The sequence below is a fragment of the Scyliorhinus torazame genome, chromosome 11 (assembly GCF_047496885.1).
Source record: "Scyliorhinus torazame isolate Kashiwa2021f chromosome 11, sScyTor2.1, whole genome shotgun sequence".
In the NCBI taxonomy this organism is placed as follows: domain Eukaryota; kingdom Metazoa; phylum Chordata; class Chondrichthyes; order Carcharhiniformes; family Scyliorhinidae; genus Scyliorhinus; species Scyliorhinus torazame.
In genome coordinates this window covers 10,232,314-10,254,837 of record NC_092717.1, presented here as the reverse complement: position 1 = coordinate 10,254,837, position 22,524 = coordinate 10,232,314, and the positions used below count along the sequence as shown (strand labels likewise).

General features: G+C 48.5%; 1 protein-coding gene across 1 annotated transcript in view; it reads right to left on the bottom strand.

The window, feature by feature from the left end:
• The window catches only part of fam91a1 (family with sequence similarity 91 member A1), a 75,004-nt gene extending 52,840 nt beyond the window's left edge, over nucleotides 1–22,164 (bottom strand). The window contains exons 1-3 of the mRNA XM_072466947.1: nucleotides 21,924–22,164; nucleotides 3,040–3,124; nucleotides 1,506–1,657 (exon numbers count right to left, since the gene is read on the bottom strand). Coding sequence (XP_072323048.1) covers nucleotides 1,506–1,657; nucleotides 3,040–3,124; nucleotides 21,924–21,995 — 309 coding nt within the window. The 5' untranslated portion in view covers nucleotides 21,996–22,164. The remainder of the gene's footprint in view (nucleotides 1–1,505; nucleotides 1,658–3,039; nucleotides 3,125–21,923) is intronic.
• Between the last annotated feature and the right edge of the window lie 360 nt (nucleotides 22,165–22,524).

Genomic DNA, 22,524 nt, shown 5'->3' with positions numbered 1-22,524 from the left:
TTGGTGGTGTGTCCATGTGCCTGCTGGCCTGGGCTTCCTTGGTGGTAGAGGTCACAGATTTGGAAGGTGCCGTCAAAGGAAGCTGGATGAGATGCATCCTGTAAGTGGTACACACTGCAGCCACTGTGCACTGTTGATGGAAGCAGCGAATGTTTAAGGTGGAGGACGGGGTGCCAATCAACCACTACCGCATACTCAAATTATCAAGGACTTTCCTGGGTCAACTTCAGAACAATGCCAAGGGAAGCTCCCTGTGAAATGAGTGGAACTACACATCACATGCCTGCAAAATACACTTAATAATATTTTATTATTGTCACAAGTGATGTGTTAAGTGAGATTGTTCAACGTTGACTGCAATTGGATGCAGTGAAACTAGAAACAGGCTTCCGACACAGGAGATGGTCCAACATTGTTTTATTGAACTTGCTGATTGCTGTACATAATCTGCTGTGGGTTGACACTCTATTAATCTAACTGATAACCTCCTACTGGCTTGACCAGACTAGCTCTCTACCACATGGAGATGGTGCTCACTGGCTTGTGCACTCTAACTATCTCAGTAGCTGTGTCCTGTGAGAGAGAGAGAGAGAGAGAGAGAGAGAGAATCTCAATGCGCTGTGGGCTTTATAGTGGTGGTGTCCTGTCTGGTGATTGGTTGTTCTGTGTCGTGTGTGTTCATTGGTTATCCTGTGTGTCAATCACTGCCTGTCTGCATCTCATTATATACATGAGTGGATATTATGACAACAAGTAGGCTTACATTAACACTGCAATGAAGTGACTGTGAAAATTCCCTAGACGCCACACTCCCTCCGACACAGAGAGAATTCAGAATGTCCAATTCACCTAACAAGCACGTCTTTTGAAACTTGTGAGGGGAAACCGGAGCACCCGGAGGAAACCCACGCAGACACGGGGAGAACCGTGCAGATTCCGCACATGCAGTGACCCAAGCCTGGAATTCAACTTGGGACCCTGGAGCTGTGAAGCAACAGTGCTAACCACTGTGCTTTGGTGCCGCCCCTTGATTTAATGACCTAAAATGGCAGGACTCCATGAGCAGAAGATTCAATATCGTGGCAGATACTCTTTCCATCTGTCCCCACTTTCTCCAAAAACCTTTTTTTTAAGTTAAGGGAAGAGGATTCAAAGGTATGGGGATAGTTCCCATAGATTTTTCTATTTAATAATGAAAGGTAGAACTAGAAGCTTTCGGACAATGACACTGGACCACCTTCAAAGGGGTGTGAATCCCAAACGCTGATGCCACTGGAACTAGTTACCTCTATGGGGGAGTTGGATTTTATCGCAGGAACAAGCAATGTAAGATTTGATGTTCTGTTGCTAGTAATCTGAACTCCAATGAATAGAAGCAATACTGGCTACAGCTGAAATAACTTTAGTTGCTGTCATCAAATTCCCAGTGGATAGAGTTTTACCTCAGGAGAGTGCACAAATTTTAAAAACTTGACAATTTAACGTTCCTGAATGCTGAAACTCACCTCCATAATTCCTATATAATAGGAAAAAGGTGTAACTCGTAGTCCTTTTACCATAATGTCAGATAAATGATATGGATACAGCATGAGGTGTTCTCTGCTATATTTAAGCAGCTCTTCATAGTACTTGCGTTCATCTTTCTTGATGTATCTCACTGGGGGGAGGGAGGGGGTGAATACAAAGAGAAAACAGTCAGTAGAATCACAACAACAATAACCCGCATTTATATTGCACCAAGCAAAGTGTTCCGAGGCAATGTTTCGCAGGAGCATTTGCAATCACAATCTGACACCGGGGCCACTTATTAGGACGGGTGACCAAAACCTTAGTCAAAGAGTTTGGTTTTAAGCAGCATCTTAAGGAGAGGTAGAGGCTTAGGGAGGAAGTTCTTGTGCTTGGGAAAGGGAGGGGGGGGGGGGGGGGGGATGGGGGGGGGGGGCAACTGAAGGCACAGTCACCAATGGTGGGGCTGTTAGAATCAGTGATGCACAGGACCATGTCCTGGAATGGACAATTGTCTGACCATCTTTCAGACTGGGTAATGCAGCACAGTTTGGAACAAGCCAATTTAGGGTTTATTCAAGAAATCCCAGACATATAATGGTAAGATTCCAATTTAATTTCTGGCAAACGTGTGTTGGTATGGAAAAAAGGGATGAAGGGCCATTTTGTATTCATCCTCAGAATGGGCATTGCTGGCACGGCCAACATGTACTACTCATCTCCAATTGCCTTTAAGAAGGTGGTGGTGAGCTACTTTCTTGAACCGCTGCGGTTCATGCAGTGTAGGTAGACTCACAATGCGGTTAACGAAAGAAGGATGATAATAGTTCTAGGTCAGAGCGGGTGTAGCTTGGAGGAGAACTTGCATGGGCGTCACGGTAGCACAGTGGTCAGCACAGTTGCTTCACAGCTCCAGGGTCCCAGGTTCGATTCCCGGCTTGGGTCACTGTCTATGCGGAGTCTGCACGTTCTCCCCGTGCCTGCGTGGGTTTCCTCCGGGTGCTCCAGTTTCCTCCCACAGTCCAAAGATGTGGTTAGGTGGATTGGCCATGCTAAATTCCCCTTATTGTCCAAAAAGGTTAGGTGGGTTTACTGGGTTACGGGGATAGGGTGGAGGTGTGGGCTTAAGCAGGGTGTTCTTTCCAAAGGCCGGTGCAGACTCAATGGGCGAGTGGCCTCCTTCTGCTCTGTACATTCTATGATTCTATGGTGCTTCCATGCAGCTACTGCTCTTATGCTTCTGGGTGATTGTCGATAGAGCCATTGGCAGGTTGCAGCAGTCCATCTTACAGATGGCACACACTGCAGTCATGGTGCACTGGTGACAGTGGGAATAAATAGTTAATTTGGTGGCTGGTTAGAGAAATTTGTCTTTCATTCATACATGTTGCATGCTTCCAATGTACTGAGGGAAACTGTGTAGGAGTTTGCACTTGGCCTCACATGACCTGTTGGGACATGATGAATGGAGTAAATACAATTGAAAACACTGTACACCAAACATCACTGATACAACATTAAAGTTCCGTTTACCCAAGTTGCTTCTGTACCGCAGCTGATTGCGGATGCTGTAAAGTAGAACTTGTTTCTCATACTCGCGCTGCGAGTTTCCCAGACTCTGTCAAAAAAACCACACCAGAAAGCAGTTGTCACCTTCCTCATTTATCGTCAGAGATTCATAATAAGAATATTGACTCGAGTGAAGCAACATCCTATGGACAGTTACAAAAATAGATCACAATTAAGAGAGTGCATTCTTGAGTTAACAGAAATGAGACACCGAGAAGATTTGTTTTTCCGTGATATTGATTAAGGAATAAATACCGGCCGGACACCAGGGATAATTTACCTGCTCTATGGCAAAATGACATGAGATCTTTAATGTCCACCTGAAAGGACAGCTGGGGCTTCAGCTTAACACCCTGTCTGAATGGTAGCACCTAAGAGACTACAGCATTCCCCACAGGGCTGCACTAGGAACGTTAGCTGACACTGCGTGCTCAAGTCTCTGGAATGGGGCTTGAACCCACAGCCTCCCGGCCCAGAGGCAAGAAGGCGATCCACAGCTGACCCCTTTTTACATACTCGATGTGACTTTTACGCACGAATGAGCTCTTCCTCTGGGCACTCTCTGAGTCTCTCATGTCAGCTCTTCCACTGAATGAACCCAGCACAAAAAAACACATTTCAGTGTTTGAAATATCAAAACATTTGAAACAAGGGGCGTTTCCCACACAATTAAAACTCTGATGATGATTTGGATACTGCATGTCAATACAATTACATTCTCATACGCAGGATCGTGGCTAAAAGTTAATAGTTATATGGAATACTTCGTAGAAACACAGAAAATAGGAGCAGGAGGAGGCGATTCGGCCCTATGAGCCTGCTCCGTCATTCAAAATGATCATGGCTGATCCTCTATTTCAACACCATACTCCCACGCTTTCCCCATACCCCTTGATCTAATTATTTGCACAAGTTTTATTTGCTATGGAGACCAATAACACCCAAATTGTCTCCTTCACTAAAACGAAAACAGTGCATTTGATTAATTTTCCCTCGGAGTCAGAATTGGATTGGATTGGATTTGTTTATTCTCACGTGTACCGAGGTACAGTGAAAAGTATTTTTCTGCGAGCAGCTCAATAGATCATTAAGTACATGGGAATAAAAGAAAATATATAATAGGGCAACACAAGGTACACAATGTAACTACATAAGCACCGGCATCGAATGAAGCATACAGGGGTGTAGTGTTAATGAGGTCAGCACATAAGAGGGTCATTTACGAGTCTGGTAACAGCGGGGAAGAAACTGTTTTTGAGTCTGTTCGTGCATATTCTCAGACCCGATGTTGCCTGATGGAAGAAGTTGGAAGAGTGTGTAAGCCGGGTTGGGGGGGGTCTTTGATTATGCTGCCCGCTTTCCCCAGGCAGCTGGAGGTGTAGGTGGAGTCAATGAATGGGAGGCAGGTTTGTGTGATGGACTGGGCTGTGTTCACGACTCTCTGAAGTTTCTTGCGGTCCAGGGCCGAGCAGTTGCCACACCAGGCTGTGATGCAGCCAGATAGGATGCTTTCTATGGTGCATCTGTAAAAGTTGGTAAGAGTTAATGTGGACATGCCGAATTTCCTTAGTTTCCTGAGGAAGTATAGGCGCTGATGTGCTTTTTTGGTGGTAGCGTCGATGTGGGTGGACCAGGACAGATTTTTGGAGATCTGCACCCCTAGGAATTTGAAACTGCTAACAATCTCCACCTCGGCCCCGTTGATGCTGACAGGGGTGTGTACAGTACTTTGCTTCCTGAAGTCAATGACCAGCTCTTTAGTTTTGCTGGCATTGAGGGAGAGATTGTTGTTGCTGCACCACTCCACTAGGTTCTCTATCTCCCTCCTGTATTCTGACTCATCGTTATTCGAGATGCGGCCCACTATGGTCGCATCGTCAGCAAACATGTAGATGGAGTTGGAACCAAATTTTGCCACCCAGTCATGTGTGTACAGGGAGTAGAGCAGGGGGCTAAGTGCGCACCCTTGTGGGGCCCCGGTATTGAGGACTATTGTGGAGGTTAATTTTTACCTATTGTGGTCTGTGCATCAGAAAGTCGAGAATCCAATTGCAGAGTGGGGAGCCAAGTCTTAGGTTTTGGAGCTTTGATATGAGCTTGGCTGGAATTACGGTGTTGAAGGCGGAGCTGTAGTCAATAAAAAGGTGTCTGATGTAGGAGTCCTTGTTGTCGAGATGCTCTAGGGATGAGTGTAGGGCCAGGGAAATGGCGTCTGCTGTGGACCGGTTGCGGCGGTATGCAAATTGCAATGGATCAAGGCGTTCTGGGAGTATGGAGATGATGCATTTCATGACCAACCTCTCGAAGCACTTCATTACGACTAAAGTCAGGGCCACCGGGCAGTAGTCATTGAGGCATGTTGCCTGGTTCTTCTTTGGCACTGGTATGATGGTGGTCTTCTTGAAGCAGGTGGGGACCTCAGAGTGGAGCAGGGATGGGTTAAAGATGTCCACAAACACCTCTGCCAGCTGGTCTGCGCAGGCTCTGAGTGCACGACCAGGGATCCCCTCCGTACCTGTCGCCTTCCGAGGGTTCACTTTCAGGAAGGCCGATCTGACTTTGGAAGCTGTGATGGTGGGTATGGGTGAGTTATGGGCTGCTGGGGCACTCGACAGCGGATTGTTGGTTTCCTCCTCGAACGAGCATTGAATGCATTGAGTTCATCGGGGAGGGGTGCGCTGCTGCCAGAGATACTGCTCGGCTTCGCTTTGTAGCCCGTTATGTTGTTCAGTCCTTGCCACAAACGCCGAGAATCTGTCTGTGACTCGAGCTTGGTTTGATATGCTCTCTTGGCATCTCGGATGGCTTTGCGGAGGTCGTACCTGGATTTCTTGTACAGGTCAGTGTCATCTGACTTGAACGTCTCAGATCTGTCCTTCAGTAGGGAGTCAATCTCGCGATTGAGCCATGGTTTACGGTTGGGGAACGTACATACTGCTTTCTTTGGCACGCAGTCGTCCACACATTTGCTGATGAAGTCTGTGACGGTGGTGGCATACTCATTTAAGTTGGTCGCTGAGTTCTTAAATATTGACCAGTCCACTATCTCTAAGCAGTCACGTAAGAGCTCTTTTGTTTCCTCGGACCAGCACTGCACGACCTTCTTAGCTGGATTCTCCCGCTTGAGTTTCTGCTTGTATGCCGAGAGATGGAGCACCGTCTTATGGTCTGATTTCTCAAAGTGCGGTCGGGGATGGAACGGTAGTCGCCCTTGATTTTTGAGTAGCAGTGGTCAAGAATGTTGTCGCCCCTGGTGGGACAGGAGATGTGCTGGTGGAATGTTGGCAGTACACTTTTTGTTTTTAATTTAGAGTACCCAATTCATTTTTTTCAATTAAGGGGCAATTTAGCGTGGCCAATCCACCTAGCCGGCACATCTTTGGGTTGTGGGGGCGAAACCCATGCAAACACGGGGAGAAGGTGCAAACTCCGCACGGACAGTGACCCAGAGCCGGGATCGAACCTGGGACCTCGGCGCCGTGAGGCCGCACGGCAAACCCACTGCGCCACCGTGCTGCCCGGCAGTACACTCTTGAGGTTGGCCTTGTTGAAGTCTCCGGCCACGATGAACAAGGCCTCTGGGTGTTCTGTTTCATAGTTTATAACTGTGTACAGTTTGTCCAGCGCCTTCCTCACCTTTGCCTGGGGTGGGGTGTAGACCACTGTGATAATGGCTGAAGTGAACTCACGTGGAAGATAGTATGGGCGGCACTTCACGGTCAGGTATTCCAGATCCGGGGAGCAGTAGGTCGCCAGGGTCGCCACATCCAAGCACCAGGAAGAGTTGATAAGGAGGCAAACCCCTCCAACCCTTCGCTTTGCCTGATGACGCGGTGCGGTCCGCTTGGTGAATTGAGAAACCTTCAGGTTGTATGGCACAGTCCAGTGAGGCGGAGGTGAGCCATGTCTCTGTGAAACAGAGCACACAGCTGTCTCTTACTTTCCTCTGAGAGGTAAGTCTAGCGTTAAGTTCATCCAGCTTGTTTTTGATCACTTGGACATTTGCCAGGAGTATGCTGGGGAGAGGTGTCTTGAAACCGCGTGGCTTCAGTCTAACCTGCAGACCGCCGCGTTTCCCTCACTTCCTCGGTCGGCGGCTGCGGCTGGATGGTCCTGGGATCCGATGGGCGACGTCTGACCTTGTGGAAGGTAAGTGATTGCGTCTGGCGGGGTCCAGGGCACTGGTTACGTTTCTGGGGTCGCGTCAGGCAGGGTCCCGGGCGCTGGTTGAGGTAGAGGATTGCTGGGGGGGGGGCATGTTTCCGATCCGGATGGGTCCCGGCATTCTGCGGGTACGGGAATACCTTGCAGCGCGTCTGGGTCCTCGCGCGGGGTCTCCGCTATTTCGGGGGTCCTGGGCCGTGGGCAGGGGCTTCCTGATGCAGGTTGGGCTGAGTCCCGTGGTCTGTTCCCTCTTTGGGCGCTCCTGGGGTCGGGTTTTGAAGTAGGCCCGGTCGGGCCTCCACGTGGATTTTTTTGGGGGGTTCTAGTCCTACTCCAGGGACTCTTGAGCACAAAAATTCAGGCTAGCACACCCAGTGGCATGGAGGGAGAATGCTGCACTGTCACAGGTGCCGTCTTTCAGCTGTGGCATCAAACCAAAGCCCGATCTGCCCTTTCGGGTGGACTTTAAAGATCCCGGGACACTATTTTTAGGAGAGGAGGGACGCTCTCCCCAGTGTCCTGTCCAATATTATCCCTCAACCAACATCACGAAAATAACAAATCAAATGAAACAGCACAAGGTAGATGGACAGTGACTCAGTAAACATATCGAATAGCAAACACCAGTGAATGAAAGACATTACGGGACGAAGTAAGAGCGCGCAGCAGAAAATGCCAAAGCTACAATCAGGTACAATCCAGTGGATCAATAAATTCATAACGCACCAGCCATACCGATGAATCAATAAATAAAACAAAGGTGGGCCACTGACAGAGGTATAAATGTAATTGGCATGAGTCGATTGAGTGGCGAGGAGACCAGAGAAAAAGTAGGTAAATTAACAAGGAAACGGCTAACAATCCACGAAGCAGAGAGCATTGCAATGTCTCAGCAGCTCAATGGAACAAATCGTGCTAATGGTACTGTGGGCACACCAAACTAATGAAGCAGGTTGAGACAGGAACACAAATCAATAGCACAATGGAGAAGTAAATTCATAAAGCAAGCAAAAATCAATAAATTAGCGAAGCAGTTGGCACAACAGCAGAATTATAAGTTAACGAAGGAGCAGGCACCCTTGAATTAAGAGAGGAACGGGCGCCAGTCAATTCCAGGCCACGCAAGTGCAACTTTCAGTTTGCGATTTAGAGGGTGCAAGCAGCAAGGGGGGGGGGGGTCAAGGTGAGTGACTTCTTACAATCTGCCAATAGGATTGGCCAGGCAACCCAAAGTCCGGCACAAGCCACAGTCCAAAACTGGGCAAAAACAGTTGGCAAGAGGACATGGAGGGCCAGGTGCCAATTTATTGGATGAAGATTGAGACTTGATTAATATGAAAAAAGGTCAGGTGGAGTAAATGGTCAGATTTCAGTTACTTGATCCACGCAGTAACTTCTACAAACAAGGCACATTTAGCATGCAACGTCAATGTGATAAAAAGTCCCAAGACAGACGAGCAAACAAAATTCAACACTGAGCCACACAAGAGATTAAGACAGAAGAGTGAAAGGGCGATGAAAGGTTTCAAGTCTTACAGGAGAGAGAGGGGTACAGAGGCTTCCAGCATTCACACCCAGCATCAACAGCATGACGTGACGTACCAAAAATATAATGTAAATCTTTTAGCATTTCTAATGTAAGTATAGCCATTAAAGCATGACAAAAAAAAGAGAATGGGAAGTACATTTTGGGGACAGGAAGTGCATGCCATTCACAGATCTTTCAATATCAGACAATACTCAGTAGTGCAAAATTTGAGTATTGCTGAACGTTTATGCCCCACATTGTCATAACCCTGTACATTATTCCTTTTCAGATAATCTAATTTCCTCTGGAATGCCTTGATTAAACCTGCCCCCCACCCCCCCTCTCCACATATTCTCAGGCAGTGCATTCCAGATACTAACCACGCGCTGCGTGAAAAGGTTTCTCATGTCTCCATTGCTTCTTTTGACAATAACCTTACATCTGTACCCTCTCCTCCTCAATTCTTCCATCCCATCAACTCCGTCCAACCCTCTCATGATTTTGAGTAGCTCCATCAAATCTCCTCTCAATTTTCTCTTTTCGAAGAGAAATGATCCCAGCTTCTCCAGTTTATCTACGTAACAGGGCTCCTCATCCCGAAACCATTATCATGAATGTTTTATAACGCCCTCTTAATGCCTGATCTGTATCTTCAAGCACCCACCTTGGTGCTGTCACCCTCAATATCCTCGACTGGCAAAAGTAGGCAAAAGGTCATCCATCTGAAACATGAACTATATTTCCCTTTCTACACAGACTGCCAGACCGCTAAACATTTCCAGCATTTTCTGATACTCATTAATTGATCATATATAAGCAGCCCCAGCAAATGGCCAGGCCATCTGCTTCTTTTATTTTTCAGTACTCTTAGTCCAGGCTTCTGGATTACGACTCCAGTAACATAACCACTTTATGACTGTGCCAACGTAAGTCCCAAAGTATTGTTGTAATCCAATCATAGGATCTGGGAGTCGCTGGTTAGGCCAGCATTTATTGCCCATCCCTAGTTGCTCTTCAGAAGGTGGTGGTGAGCTGCTTTCTTGAACCGCTGCAGTCCTTGAGGTGTAGGCACATCCACAGTGCTGCTTGGGAGGAGTTCCAGGCTTTTGACCCAGCGACAGTGAAGGAACGGTGATATATTTCGATATCAGGATGGCTAGTGGCTTGGTGGGGAACCTCCAGGTCATGGTGTTCCCATATGACTGCCGCCCTTCTAGATGGCAGCTGTAATGGTTTTGGAAGGTGCAGTCTAGGGTGCCTTGATGAGTTGCTGCCACAGTGCTTTGGTGGTGGGGGTAGTTCATGTTTGTGGATGGACCTGAATGCATAGCTGACACAAAGTACTGCACAAAATTCTGCACAGATCTATTGCATTCTCATTACTAGTGGTAAAATATCATTCTTCACAAAACTTACACAACTGAATACAGACACTACAACCTGGGCTATTGAGCGGTCAATCCCAGCCCCACTTGACCCGTGGTCGCAAGACAGGTGAAATTAGATCCTTGGTTGAACCCAATAAACAATAGTTGCCAGGTTTGTAACTTTACAATGCAAGCAACCTTTTATTATGTGCCATATTATAATTAAACAGAGAAAATTTATCTACCACCCCTTTCTAAATTCACCTCTATATAAACACACACACACACAGACAAAGGAGAAAGGGTAGTGGAAAGGGAGAGAAAATATTGATAAAAATAAAAGGATATAGATCACTGAAGCACTGGGATGCATTCCAGTTAACGTCTGTCTGAAGTTCATGCTTTCGTTTTAGAACATAGAACATAACAGCGCAGTACAGGCCCTTCGGCCCTCGATGTTGCGCCGACCTATGAAACCACTCTAAAGCCCGTCTACACTATTCCCTTATCGTCCATATGTCTATCCAATGACCATTTGAATGCCCTTAGTGTTGGCGAGTCCACTACTGTTGCAGGCAGGGCATTCCACGCCCTTACTACTCTCTGAGTAATGAACCTACCTCTGACATCTGTCCTATATCTATCTCCCCTCAATTTAAAGTTATGTCCCCTCGTGCTAGACATCACCATTCGAGGAAAAAGGCTCTCACTGTCCACCCTATCTAATCCTCTGATCATCTTGTATGCCTCAATTAAGTCACCTCTTCACTTTCTTCTCTCTTAACGGAAACAGCCTCAAGTCCCTCAGTCTTCCCTCATAAGATCTTCCCTCCATACCAGGCAACATTCTGGTAAATCTCCTCTGCACCCCTTCCAATGCTTCCACATCCTTCCTATAATGCAGCGACCAGAATTGCACGCAATACTCCAAATTCGGCCGCACCAGAGTTTTGTATAGCTGCAACATGACCTCATGGCTCCGAAACTCAATCCGTCTACCAATAAAAGCTAACACACCGTACGCCTTCTTAACAACCCTCTCAACCTGGGTGGCAACTTTCAGGGATCTATGTACATGGACACCGAGATCTCTCTGCTCATCCATAATACCAAGTATCTTACCATTAGCCCAGTATTCTGTCTTCCTGTTATTCCTTCCAAAATGGATCACCTCACACTTTTCTGCATTAAACTCCATTTGCCACCTCTCAGCCCAGCACTGCAGCTTATCTATGTCCCTCTGTAACTTGTAACATCCTTCCGCACTGTCCACAACTCCACCGACTTCAGTGTCATCTGCAAATTTACTCACCCATCCTTCTACGCCCTCCTCCAGGTCAGTTATAAAAATAACAAATAGCAGTGGCCCCAAAACAGATCCTTGTGGTACACCACTAGTAACTGGACTCCAGTCTGAACATTTCCCATCAACCACCACCCTTTGTCTTCTTCCAGCTAGCCAATTTCTGATCCAAACTGCTAAATCACCCTGAATCCCATGCCTCCATATTTTCTGCAGTAGCCTACCATGGGGAACCTTATCAATCACTTTACTGAAATCCATATACACCACATCAACTGCTTTACACTGATCCACCTGTTTGGTCACCTTCTTAAAGAACTCAATAAGGTTTGTGAGGCCCGACCTACCCTTCACAAAACCGTGTTGACTATCTCTAATCAAATTATTCCGTTCCAGATGAATATACATCCTATCTCTAATAAGCCTTTCCAAGACTTTGCCCACAACAGAAGTAAGGCTCACTCGTCTAGTTACCGGGGTTGTCTCTACTCCCCTTCTTGAACAAGGGGACAACATTTGCTATCCTCCAGACTTCTGGCACTATTCCTTTTTAAAAAAAAAAAATATTTATTGAAGTTTTTTACCAACACAATTTTTTTCCCCTTACAAACAATAACCCCCCCCCCGGTAACAAAGTAACACAAAATCTCACTGAGCAAGATATATACATGGCAAAATGGTATATGTACATAGCTTTATACACTGGCTCTCTCCTGCACGTGCCAGTTTCCCCCACCCTTCATGTTATCTCCTGCTCCTCCATCCCCCCCAAGCAATCCCCCATCCCCCCCCCCCCCCCCCCCCCCGCCCCCCCCAGGGTTGCTGCTGCTGACCGAACTTCCTCTAACATTCCGCAAGATAGTCTAGGAACAGTTGCCACCGCCTGTAGAACCCCTGCGCAGACCCCCTTAAGGCAAACTTAATCCTCTCTGGCTTTATGAACCCGGCCATGTCGTTTATTCAGGCCTCCACGCTAGGGGGCTTCGCCTCCTTCCACATTAGCAAGATCCTTTGTGGGCTACTAGGGACGCAAAGGCCAGAATGCTGACCTCTTTCGCCTTCTGCACTCCCGGCTCGTCCACTACTCAAAATATTGCTAGCCCCCAGCTTGGCTTGACCCGGACTGTCACCACCTGAGATATTGCTCCCGCCACTCCTCTCCAGAACCCCTCCAGTGCCGGGCATGACCAAAACATATGGACATGGTTCGCCGGACTCCCAGAACATCTTCCGCATCTGTCCTCTACCCCAAAGAACCTACTCAACCTCGCCCCCGTCAAGTGCGCTCTGTGAACCACCGTAAATTGTATCAGGCTGAGCCTGGCACATGAGGAGGAGGAAGTAACCCTACCCAGGGCATCAGCCCACAAACCTTCCTCGATCTCTCCCCCAGCTCCTCCTCCCATTTACCCTTCAACTCTTCTGCTAGCGCTTCCCCCTCTTCTTTCATCTCTTGTTGTATTGCCGAAACCTTGCCCTCCCCGACCCATACACCCGATATCACCCTGTCTTGAATTTCTTGTGCCGGGAGCAACGGGAATTCCCTGACCAGTCGCCTCACAAAAGCCCTCACCTGCATATATCTAAATGCATTTCCCGGGGGTAGCTCAAACTTCTCCTCCAGTGCCCCTAAGCTCGCAAATGTCCCGTCAATGAACAGGTCCCCCATTCTTCTAATCCCCGCCCGATGCCAGCCCTGGACCCCCCCCCGTCCATCTTCCCCGGGACAAACCGGTGGTTACCCCTGATCGGGGACCACACCGAGGCTCCCACTGCACCCCTGTGCCGTCTCCATTGGCCCCAGATCCTTAGCGTTGCCGCCACCACCGGGTTCGTGGTATATTTTGACGGCGAGAACGGCAGCGGTACCGTCACCAGCGCCCCCAAGCTCGTTCCTTTACAGGACGCCATCTCCATCCTCTTCCATGCCGCCCCCTCTCCCTCCATAACCCACTTGCGGATCATCGCCACATTTGCTGCCCAGTAGTAGCTCCCTAGGTTTGGCAGCGCCAACCTTCCTTGGTCCCTGCTGCGTTCCAGGAACACTCTCCTTACCCTTGGGGTCTTATTCGCCCACACAAACCCCATAATACTCCTACCTACTCTCTTGAAAAAGCCCTTGGGTGATCACGATGGGAAGGTTCTGGCACTATTCCTGTAGACAGAAATGACTTAAAGATCAAAGCCAAAGGCTCAGCAATCTCCTCCCTAGCTTCCCAGAGAATCCTAGGATAAATCCCACCCGGCCCAGGGGACTTATCTGTTTTCACACTTTCCAGAATTGCTAACACCTCCTCCTTATGAACCTCAAGCCCTTCTAGTCTAGTAGCCTGAATCTCAGTATTCTCCTTGACAACATTGTCTTTTTCCTGTGTGAATACTGACGAAAAATATTCATTTAGCACCTCTCCTATCTCCTTGGACTCCACACACAACTTCCCACTAATGTCCTTGACTGGCCCTACTCTTACCCTAGTCATTCTTTTATTCCTGACATATCTATAGAAAGCTTTCAGGTTATCCTTGATCCTACCTGCCAAAGACTTCTCATGTCCCCTCCTGGCTCTTCTTAGCTCTTTCTTTAGGTCCTTCCTAGCTAACTTGTAACTCTCGAGCGCCCGAACTGAACCTTCATGTCTCATCTTTACACAAGTCTCCTTCGTCCTCCTGACAACTGTTTCGACTGCTTTAGTAAACCACGGTTCCCTTGCTCGACCTCCCTGCCTGACAGGTACATACATATCAAGGACATCCCCTGCAGTTTTCCTCTCCATCCGATGCATCCTAAGTCTTGTCTTATCGCATCAAAATTGCCTTTCCCCAGATATAACTCTTGCCCTGCGGTATATAGCTATCCCTTTCCATCACTAAAGTAAACGTAATCGAATTGTGGTCACTATCACCAAAGTGCTCACCTACCTCCAAATCTAACACCTGTCCTGGTTCATTACCCAGTACCAAATCCAATATGGCCTCGCCCCTCGTTGGCCTATCTACATACTGTGTCAGGAAACCCTCCTGCACACATTGGACAAAAACGGACCCATCTAAAGTACTCGAACTTTGGCGTTTCCAGTCAATATTTGGAAAGTTAAAGTCCCCCATAACAACTACCCTGTTGCTTTTGCTCCTATCCAGAATCATCTTTGTAATCCTTTCCTCTACATCTCTGGAACTTTTCGGAGGCCTATAGAAAACCCCTAACAGGGTGACCTCTCTTTTCCTGTTTCTAACCTCAGCCCATGCTACCTCAGTAGACGAGTCCTCATCAAATGTCCTTTCTGCCACCGTAATACTGTCCTTGACTAACTGTCCTGGTACTCCTTCCTTCTAAGCTTGATATGGTTTTCTCTGGCATGTGTCTACCTTCTCTGCAGACCCAGCATTATTTCAGGTCTCCAGCAAAGGGTATGCCGGGCCCTCACTGCTTTCAGAATAATAGAGCAGTTCCTTCACTTCAGAAAGCAGGGTGCGAGAGAGCACATTCCTTTCACTTCCAAAGACAGAACACCTCTGCCCAGTTCTATCAGAAAGCATCACACAGGAACCAATCACTGACTGTTGTCAGCCAGAACACTGCGGCTGGCCAACCCACTGGTTGCCAGTTAACCAATTATTGTGGGCCAGGGTTTAGAGAACCCCAAAGTGTATCATCGAGTTCACCTGACCCACAACTTTTAATAGATTGTGGTATGGGGAACACACGGCCCACTCTAAAGCTTTGGTACAGCAGAAATGGAAAAGTATTTTTTAAAGCAAAACAATGTTTATTCTATGAACTCAAGTTCACTACAGTGAACATCTTAGCAACCATCAATTCAAATACAACCCCCAAAGACTACAACACTAAGTAATCCTTTAAGCGTTCCTTTTAACATCCATACGAATTAAAACACCTTTTACCAGAAGCACACCACGTTAAAGTCACTACTGTTATTAGTTTTAAATCACCAGGATCGATTTACAGTCTTTAGATTACAGAGAGAGATTCATACAGCTTCTGGCTGTGACTGCAGCTATCCAGCTCTGAAAACGAAACTAAAACACACCCTGCAGCAAACAGCCTAAAATGAAAGTAAAAAGCTGACAGACAGCCCAGCTCCACCCACTCTCTGACATCACTGATAAACACCCATTTCTTAACGGTACATTTCTTAAACACCCATTTCTTAAAGGTACGCTCACTGCAGATATTTATATACACACCCATTTATAAACATCCATTTCTTAAAAGTACTCTCATATGACACAATCAAACCAACTCCCTCCACAACCTGGTTCCCAAGATCCACTCGGTGTCAAAGAGTCTGGTTTCTCCTCTCCAAAATCTGGGAACACAGCATCCTGGCAAGCAGATGTGGCAGCATCTGTAAGGAGAGAAAAGAGCTAACGTTTCGAGTCCAATGACTCTTTGTCAAAGCTAACAGACCGAGTAAGTGGGAAATATTTATACTGTGGAGTGAGAACGAAAGATGAATCAGAGAGCTCTTTTCTCTCGCTACAGATGCTGCCAGACCTGAGATTTTCCGGCATTTTCTCTTTTGTTTCAGATTCCAGCATCCGCAGTAATTTGCTTTTTTCCTGGCAAGCAGGCTGTTTCAACTTTGAGTCTTCCGCTTAAAGGCACATCCTGATTATGGGTCAACAGACCAAAAAAGGAAAAGAAATGGGAACAAAGGAAATAAACAGGAAGGGTTCTTATACTCTCATAGAATCAGATTCCATCTGGTACAGGAGGCCAATTGGCAATCCAGTCAGTCCCATTCCCCCGCTATATTTCCACAGCCCAGCATATTCATGTACCTTAAGTGTCTGTGTAATTTCCTTATGAAATCTTTGATTGTCTCTGCTTCCACCACCCTTGTGGGTAGCAAGATCCAGGTCATTAGCACCCTGTGTAAAAATGTTCAGCCTCAGATTCCTCCTATATCTCTTGCCCCAAACCTCATACTTGTGCCCCCTACTCCTTGCACCATCAACTGATGGGAACAGCTTTTCTTTGTCTACCTTATCTAAACCTATCATAATCTTCTACACCTCTATCAAATCTCCCCTCAATCTCCTTGGAGCAAAGGAAAAGAATCCCAGCTTCTCCAACCTCACCTTGCAGTAAAAACCCTGATCCCTGGAGCCATATTTAATTTACAATTTATCCCCTCAGTTTAGCAGCGAACAAAAGACAGCATCTCTAAATGACAGCAGTTGCTCTGTGAAGCTCAGTTGCTATCCTATCTAGCACTATTTTCCATTGCTGCATCAGATTTCCATGTTGAATTATTCTTTTTTTCCAATTAAGGGGCAATTAATTAGAGCAGCCAATCCACCTACCCTACACATCTTTTTGGGTTGTGGGGGTGAGACCCACGCAGACACGGGAGAATGTGCAAACTCCACATGGACAGTGACCCGGGGCTGGGATCGAACCCGGATCCTCAGCGCTGTGTGGCAACAATGCTTCCATGTTGAATTAGTCCAACAATACCTACTGCATGCAACACTTCTCATCACTTCAGATTTAGTCGTCCGCAGATTAAACTCAGGTAGATCTTGCACCCCTAAGTAAAACTTATGCATGGCATGCAAAGCAGGACATTCTTTCATTTGCAAAATAAGGCAATCAGCTCACTATGTAAATGTGGGCATAGCTGCAATTTCAAAAAAAATTCTGCTTCATTTTCAAAAATGTCTTAATTTGCATTTTAAGGATGTCACAATCCCTTTTTTAATAAAAATAAGTGTTCCAATTCCTGTATCCTACATATATAGTTATTGTTCAATAAAGCAGAACATTATATTGACACTGACGCCTTCAAGCAACAAAATTTGACATACATCAGTACCAGCTTTCAGGTGATGGAGCTGTAGGGGCAGAGAGGCCTATTCTCTAAATATGGGGATACAGCAGTGCAGGGGTGATGTGGGGCAGGGGGGGATGGAGAACAACAGCTTCAGATAACAAAGGTTCGCTGATCTCTTCTGTTGTGAATATCTAGTTCACGGCTCATGCGCTTTAGATTAAAACATTAATTCTTAAAATTAAGAGTTTTAATTGTAGAAAAGGGGGTGAATGCATCGTAAACAAGCTGGGAGGTTATTACAGTGAAAAGATCAGAATAGAAGAGTTGGGTTTATAAACAGCACGAGTAGAAGCTTAAAACTATGCACGATCCTAACTGAAACAGAAAAAGGAAATGGACCCTGCCTGTTCTGAAGAAAAAAAACTGAACCCAAGGTTTAGAAATCATAACATCTGGGCAGACCAAACCTGCTTGAGGCTGTATAAAGTGACGTTGAGCCATCCATGTTCAGTGGCAGCCTGGAACTGGTATGTGCAGTTTACAGCTCGCACACATGATAGTCACAGTAAAAAAGGGTGGCACAGCGGCGAGGACTGCTGTCTCACAGCGCCAGAGACCCGGGTTCAATTCCGGGTGCTCCAGTTTCCTCCCATATTGTTAAACTAGAAAGAGTGCAGAAGAGATTTAATCAGAACTTGGTGGTCTGAGTTATAAGGAGAGGCTGGATAGGCTGGGACCTAGTTCCGTGGAGCGTAGAAGCTTAGGGGTGAACTTATAGAGGTCTGTAAAATAACGAGGAGCATAGATAACGTAGATAGTCAACATCTTTTCCCAAAGGTAGAGGAGTGTAGAACTAGAGGGCAAACGTTTAAGGTGAGAGGGGAGAGATACAAAAGAGACCAGAGGGGAAATTTCTTCACACAGAGGGTGGTGAGCATCTGGTATGGGCTGCCAGAGGAAGTGGTAGAGGCGGGTACAATTTTGTCCTTTAAACAGCAGTTAGCCAGTTACATGGGCAGGGTGGGTATAGAGGGATATGGGCCAAATGTGGGCAAGTTGATCCAGTTCAGTAATAGAAACTGGGCGGCATGGACAAGCTGGGCCGAAGGGCCAGTTTCCATGCTGTAAACATCTATGTGCAGGTTAGGCGGGGTTACCGGGATAGGGTGGGGGGAGTGGTTGTGGGTAGAGTGCTCTTTCAGGGGGTCGGAGCAGACTTAAAGAGGCCAAATGGCCTCTTTCAACGCTGTAGGGATTCTATGATTTAAATGAGTTTGGTAAACCTGCATTGTAAGCAGAGTAAAAAAAAACTTCCTAATTTACTGAGCAGAAGACGGGTGAGGATTAATTAATCTGAATGTTGTAAGACACCAAAAGATTGCCGAGTTTGAAACAAAGAATCTACAGTGGTCCTCGCAGAGAAAGCAACCAAGAGGTTAGTTTGGGAATTAAGGAAAAGTAACCAGAACAAGAGAATAATTGAGTCAATAAACACCATACTTCTTAAGAAAATCTAGAAGTGAGGAGAATTAAAAATACTTTTAGCACCCTTATGAGTGGTCACTACTGAAGTAAACAAGTTTTAAGATTGACATAACTTAGAACAGAATCTTGGGGGAAGGAACAATGAGTGTACAACATTTATAATTATAAAGCATATTAAGTGCTCCCTTGGCAGGAGCAGCCCACCGATGCCCGGAGCACACTCGGCACTGATCCTCCCTCCGTACTGGAGCTTGCAGACAGTGCTGCGCTCCCTCGGCGCTGTCAGGCAGTGTTGCCGTTCCATAAGGTATAGGAGCAGAATTTTGTCATTCGGCCCATCGAGTCTACTCCGCCATCCAATCATGGCTGATATGTTTCTCATCCCCATTTTCCTGCCTTCTCCCCGTAACTCCTGATCCCCATCTTAATCAAGAAAATATCTATTTCTGACTTAAAGACACTCAGTGATTTGGCCTCCACAGCCTTCTGCGGCAAAGAGTTCCACAAATTCCCCACCCACTGGCTGAACAAATTCCTCCTCATTTCAGTTTTTAAAAAAAATAGATTTAAAGTACCCAATTCTTTTTTTTTCTAATTAATTATGGAGCAATTTAGCGTGGCCAATCCACCTACCCTGCACATCTTTGGGTTGTGGGGTGAGACCCACGCAGACATAGGGAGAATGTGCAAACTCCACACAGACAGTGACCCGGGGCCAGGATCGAACCTGGTCCTCGACGCTGCGAGGCAGCAGCGCTATCCACTGCACCATCATGCCGCCCATCTCCTCATTTCAGTTTCAAAGGATCATCCCTTCAGTCGGAGGCTGTGCCCTCGAGTTCTAGTCTCTCCTACTAGAGGAAACGTCTTCTCCAAATTCACTCTATCCAAGCCTCTCAGTAAGATTCCTCCGCATCCTTCTAAACTCCATTGAGTACAAGCCCAATGTCCCCAACCGCTCCACATATGACAAGTTCTTCATTCCCGGAACCTGCTTGTGAACATCCGCTGGACACGTTGCCTGGGCACTGACCCTCTTGACAGTGCAGTGTTCCCTGAGCACTGACCCTCTGAGTGCAGCGCTCCTATCAGCACTGCCCTTCTGAGAGTGCAGAGCACCCTCAGCACTGACCTTCTGAAGGTGAAAGCTTCCTCAGCACCAACCCTCTGACAGTGCAGCACTACCTCAGTAGTGAGCCTCTGTGCTGACCCTCTGCCAGTGCAGCGCCCCCTTAGTACTGACCCTTGACAGTGCAGCACTGCCTCAGTACTGACCCACTGATAGTGCGGCACTCCCTCAGTACTGACCCTCTGACAGTGCGGCACTCCCTCAGCACTGACCCTCTGACAGTGCAGCACTCCCTCAGTACTGACTCTCTGACAGTGCAGCTCTCCCTCAATACTGACCCTCTGACAGTGCAGCTCTCCCTCAGTACTGACCGTCTGACAGTTCAGCACTCCCTCAGTACTGACCCTCTGACAGTGTGGCACTCCCTCAGTACTGACCCTCTGAGAGTGCGGCACTCCCTCAGTACTGACCCTCTGAGAGTGCGGCACTCCCTCAGCACTGACCCTCTGACAGTGCAGCACTCCCTCAGCACTGACTCTCTGACAGTGTGACACTCCCTCAGTACTGACCCTCTGACAGTGCAGCACACCCTCAGTACTGACCCTCTGACAGTGCAGCACTCCCTCAGTACTGACTCTCTGACAGTGCGGCACTCCCTCAGTACTGACTCTCTTGACAGTGTGGCACTCCCTCAGTACTGACCCTCTGACAGTGCGGCACTCCCTCAGTACTGACTCTCTTGACAGTGTGGCACTCCCTCAGTACTGACCCTCTGACAGTGTGGCACTCCCTCAGTACTGACTCTCTGACAGTGTGGCACTCCCTCAGCAATGACCCTCTGACAGTGCAGCTGTCCCTCAGCACTGACCCTCTTGACAGTGCGGCACTCCCTCAGTACTGACCCTCTGACAGTGCGGCACTCCCTCAGTACTGACCCTCTGACAGTGCAGCACTCCCTAGGTACTGACCCTCTGACAGTGCGGCACTCCCTCAGTACTGACCCTCTGACAGTGCAGCACTCCCTCAGTACTGACCCTCTGACAGTGCAGCACTCCCTCAGTACTGACCCTCTGACAGTGCAGCACTCCCTCAGTACTGACCCTCTGACAGTGCAGCACTCCCTCAGTACTGACCCTCTGACAGTGCAGCGCTCCCTAGGTACTGACCCCCTGACAGTGCGGGGCTCCCTCAGTACTGACCCTCTGACAGTGCAGCACTCCCTCAGTACTGACCCTCTGACAGTGCAGCACTCCCTAGGTACTGACCCTCTGACAGTGTGGCACTCCCTCAGTACTGACCCTCTGACAGTGCAGCACTCCCTCAGTACTGACCCTCTGACAGTGCAGCACTCCCTCAGTACTGACCCTGACAGTGCAGCACTCCCTCAGTACTGACCCTCTGACACTGCAGCACTCCCTAGGTACTGACCCCCTGACAGTGCGGGGCTCCCTCAGTACTGACCCTCTGACACTGCAGCACTCCCTCAGTACTGTCCCTCTGACAGTGCGGCACTACCTCAGTACTGACCCTCTGACATTGCAGCACTCCCTCAGTACTGACCCTCTGACAGTGCAGCACTCCCTCAGTCCTGACCCTCTGACAGTGCAGAACTCCCTCAGTACTGACCCTCTGACAGTGCAGCACTCCCTCAGTACTGACCCTCTGACAGTGCAGCACTCCCTCAGTACTGACCCTCTGACACTGCAGCACTCCCTCAGTACTGACCCTCTGACAGTGCAGCACTCCCTCAGTCCTGACCCTCTGACAGTGCAGAACTCCCTCAGTACTGACCCTCTGACAGTGCAGCACTCCCTCAGTACTGACCCTCTGACAGTGCGGCACTCCCTCAGTACTGAGCCTCTGACAGTGCGGCACTCCCTCAGTACTGACCCTCTGACAGTGCGGCACTCCCTCAGTACCGACCCTCTGACAGTGCAGCACTCCCTCAGTACTGACCCTCTGACAGTGTGGCACTCCCTCAGTACCGACCCTCTGACAGTGCAGCACTCCCTCAGTACTGCATTGCGAGTAGCAGCCTGCGTTCAGCTCCCTGTGGAGCGGGGAGAGAGCTGAAGCTGTTGACTGAGGGGGAAGGCCGAGGCTGGGCTCCTCTCCCCCGGAGCCTCGGGCTCACCTGGCGGACATTCCCGGGCAGTTTGGACCACGGGTAGTTCTGGCGGATGTGGAACTCCACGTCGATGTTCATGGCGAGCTGCAGAGGCCTGAGCGAGGCGGCTCACTGGGTGCTCCGGCTTTGCTGTTAATCCATGGCGGCGTGCAGCCGCAGATCCCAGTCAGGGGCCGGCGCCGGTCTCCGCGGCCCTGGCTTCACCGCTGCCCCGGCGTTCCACTGCGTGCGCGCAACCGACACCCGCGCCTCCGACGTGCCCGCCCCCGCTGCTGCGCATGCGTCCGTGAAACGGCGGGGGCGTGGAGCACCGGCGCCTGACCGCGGTGCGTGTCTGCGCTCCAAGCCCTCCTCCCGCTCTGAGACATTCAAGTCTGCGCATGCGTCTTGACGTCAGCCCAGCGAGCGGTCGTCACGCCCCTGTTCTAAGTTGCGCATGCGCTGAAACCCTGTCCTCCTGGCTCCGCTTTCCGCAGAGCATATACGCATGCGCTGCGCCGGGGTCCCCCCCCCCCACGGGCAAGCGCCCCTCTCCCCTTCAGCTGACCGGAAGCCGGTTGCTCTGCTCCCTTTCTGTGCAAGCTGCGCATGCGCGTATTTTTTTAAA